We start from the raw sequence: 2,691 nt of genomic DNA on the forward strand, positions 1-2,691 counted from the left end.
GCTCAAACCCAGGAGGCTGAGGTTGCAGTGAGCTAAGATCGCACCATTGCATTCTAGCCCGGGCAACAAGAGCGAGACTCCATCTCAAAAAAAAAAAAATTCATTTGGTCATATTTGTGTGAGTCTGTTTCTGGGTTCTCTTTTCAATTCCACTGATCCATGTGTCTGTCTGTCCCTCTCTAGTACTGCCCTGTCTTGAGAACTACATAAACTCCAGTATCCGCTGGTGATTCCTTCCACTTTATTCCTCTTTCCAGATTGTTTAGCTATTGTAGCAGCTTTTTTTTGCCTGTATCTTTTTATGTAAATTTTAAAATAAGCTTATGTATGTCTATGAAAACCTTGTTGCGATTTTGATAGGAATTTCATTAAAGGTACAGATCATTTTGAATCAGCATCTTTACCACATTGAGTCTTCCATGAACATGACATTTCTTTCTATTAATTTAGATGGTCTTTAATTTTTCATAAACATTTTGTAATTTTCAGTACATAGATCCTATATGTATTTTTTTAAGCTTATGCCTAAGTATTTCTGTTTATTTGAATGATTCATTTTTTTCTTAAGAATGGGTCATGTTTTGCTTCTTTACAAAGCAATTGCTTAATTTTGGATATATTCTGGACGTCATGAATAAGTCGTAGAAACTTTAGATTCCAGTCCGGCATGGTGGTACGCCTGTAGTCCTAGCTACTTGGGAGGCTGAGACAGGAGGATTGCTTCAGCTCAGGAGTTTGAGACCAGCCTGTGCAAGGCTGAGACAAGTCTTGAGACAGCAAGACCCCTATCTCCCCCCAAAAAAGAAACTCTAGATTCTGTTCTTCTGCTCCTCCAAAGAGTACTATGTTGTTTAACAGGCAGTTTACTTCATACACTGTGTGTGCTTCCCCAGCCCCACATTTGCTAGGTTTGTTTATTCTCCAGGGTCTGTGGTTGCTTTTAGTATATTTTGGTCAGTGTTTGTAGTTGTTATCTGTGGAAGAATTGAATCAAAAGGCACTTACTTAGTATTTTGTGGTGATTCATTTTCAGGTTACCCAGCCTGCCATATTGCTAGAAAATTAAGTTTTATTACACTTATAATAAGGGGGAAAAGATCCATTTCTTCTATGTTGGGAAATGGTTGTGGGTGAAAAATGCAAGGGTTTTGGAGTCAGATCGGTTATGAATTTTGGCTTTACTACCTGCTAGTTATGTGACACTGGTTGTTCTATTTAACCTTTTTTATTTTATCTCTAAAATGGGGATTAAAAACACCAATATGGAATGTTTGTAAGATCTGAGCTAGCCTCACTCTACCTGAGCGATACACGTATTTCTCTGACAACAGGTGAGGCTTTGTCCCACGGGGTCCATTTTGTTTAATTTACTGGAACCTAGGAATGAATCTGCATTTTCCTTTACGTTTGTCAGATTCATCCCTGAGAGGTCAGAGATTTAAAGAAAAAAATCTATTACTGGATCATGCAAATGTTTGAAATCATTTTAAAAAGTCATTTATTTTTCCTTTTATAGGAATCACCTCCTCATATAGAAAATTACTGTCTACCAGAAGCTATTTCATTTCTTCAGAATAATAAGGAACTTGGGACTGGATTATCACAAAAGAGGAAAGCTCCTACAGAAAAAAATAAAATCAAACGACCTAGAGTACACTAATCGCATCTACTCTTTAGTTACTAAACATTAAATGTTTTTAAAAATTGAAAGCCTGAATGTGACTGTGATGGATTTGGGTCCTAATTTAAAGATGAGTACCTGAAGAATTCTGCTTCAGAGTACCTGAAATTTTAATCACTGAAATATTAACTGTTTCTTAATAAAAAGTTACCTGAAATAACAACAAAGTACAACTCCTCAGCTAGCTTGCTGTTAAACCACATTGAAGTATGTTAGAAGATATTTATTTTTCTTGTAAATATCTGAAGCTGTAGCTTAGTGGAAATTTTAGCAAGGTGATGGATTTTGCTTTAGAAAGTCTGCCTTACAAATTCATAACAACAAGATTTGTCAATCAGCATTTATTCATGTTTTCCCTGATTTTTATCTTCTCACCATTTTACCTCTTTTAACAGGAGCCTGAGCACAAGGTTTAATGAAGAAGCTGGGGCTATAAATGTGTGTGTATATATGTATATGTATATGTATGTTTGTACAAATCTCCATGATGTTTGCCAAGCTTGGGTGCCAAAACTTGGAAAATGTGATAATAAAGAATAAAAGTAGTGACTCAAATTAGTATTAAGATGTGTTTACATAGATGAATTTTTTAAAAGAGCACCCTGGCATCTATTCTTCTGTTGAAGCAACAAAACATTTATGTAACTTAACTTAAAAAATGAATTGCAGGGGGCTGGGGTCTGGGTGCGGTGGCTTACGCCTGTGATCCCAGCACTTTAGAAGGCTGAGGCAGGCGGATCACCTGAGGTCAGGAGTTTGAAACCAGCCTGACCAACATGGAGAAACCCTGTCTGTACTAAAAATACAAAAATTAGCTGGGTGTGGTGGCACATGCCTGTAATCCCAGCTATTTGGGAGGCTGAGGCAGGAGAATCGCTTGAACCTGGGAGGTGGAGGTTGCGGTAAGCTGAGATCCATTGCACTCCAGCCTAGGCAACAAGAATGAAACTCCATCTCAAAAAAAAACAAAAATTAGCTGGGTGTGGTGGCACATGCCTGTAATCCCAGCT

General features: G+C 37.4%; 1 protein-coding gene across 1 annotated transcript in view; it reads left to right on the forward strand.

The window, feature by feature from the left end:
• The window catches only part of TOPBP1 (topoisomerase (DNA) II binding protein 1), an 80,992-nt gene extending 79,210 nt beyond the window's left edge, over nt 1-1,782 (forward strand). The window contains exon 28 of the mRNA XM_011958203.1: nt 1,517-1,782. Coding sequence (XP_011813593.1) covers nt 1,517-1,660 — 144 coding nt within the window. The 3' untranslated portion in view covers nt 1,661-1,782. The remainder of the gene's footprint in view (nt 1-1,516) is intronic.
• The last annotated feature ends 909 nt before the right edge of the window (nt 1,783-2,691 follow it).

This window comes from Colobus angolensis, unplaced genomic scaffold, assembly GCF_000951035.1.
Source record: "Colobus angolensis palliatus isolate OR3802 unplaced genomic scaffold, Cang.pa_1.0 Scaffold46, whole genome shotgun sequence".
NCBI lineage: Eukaryota > Metazoa > Chordata > Mammalia > Primates > Cercopithecidae > Colobus > Colobus angolensis.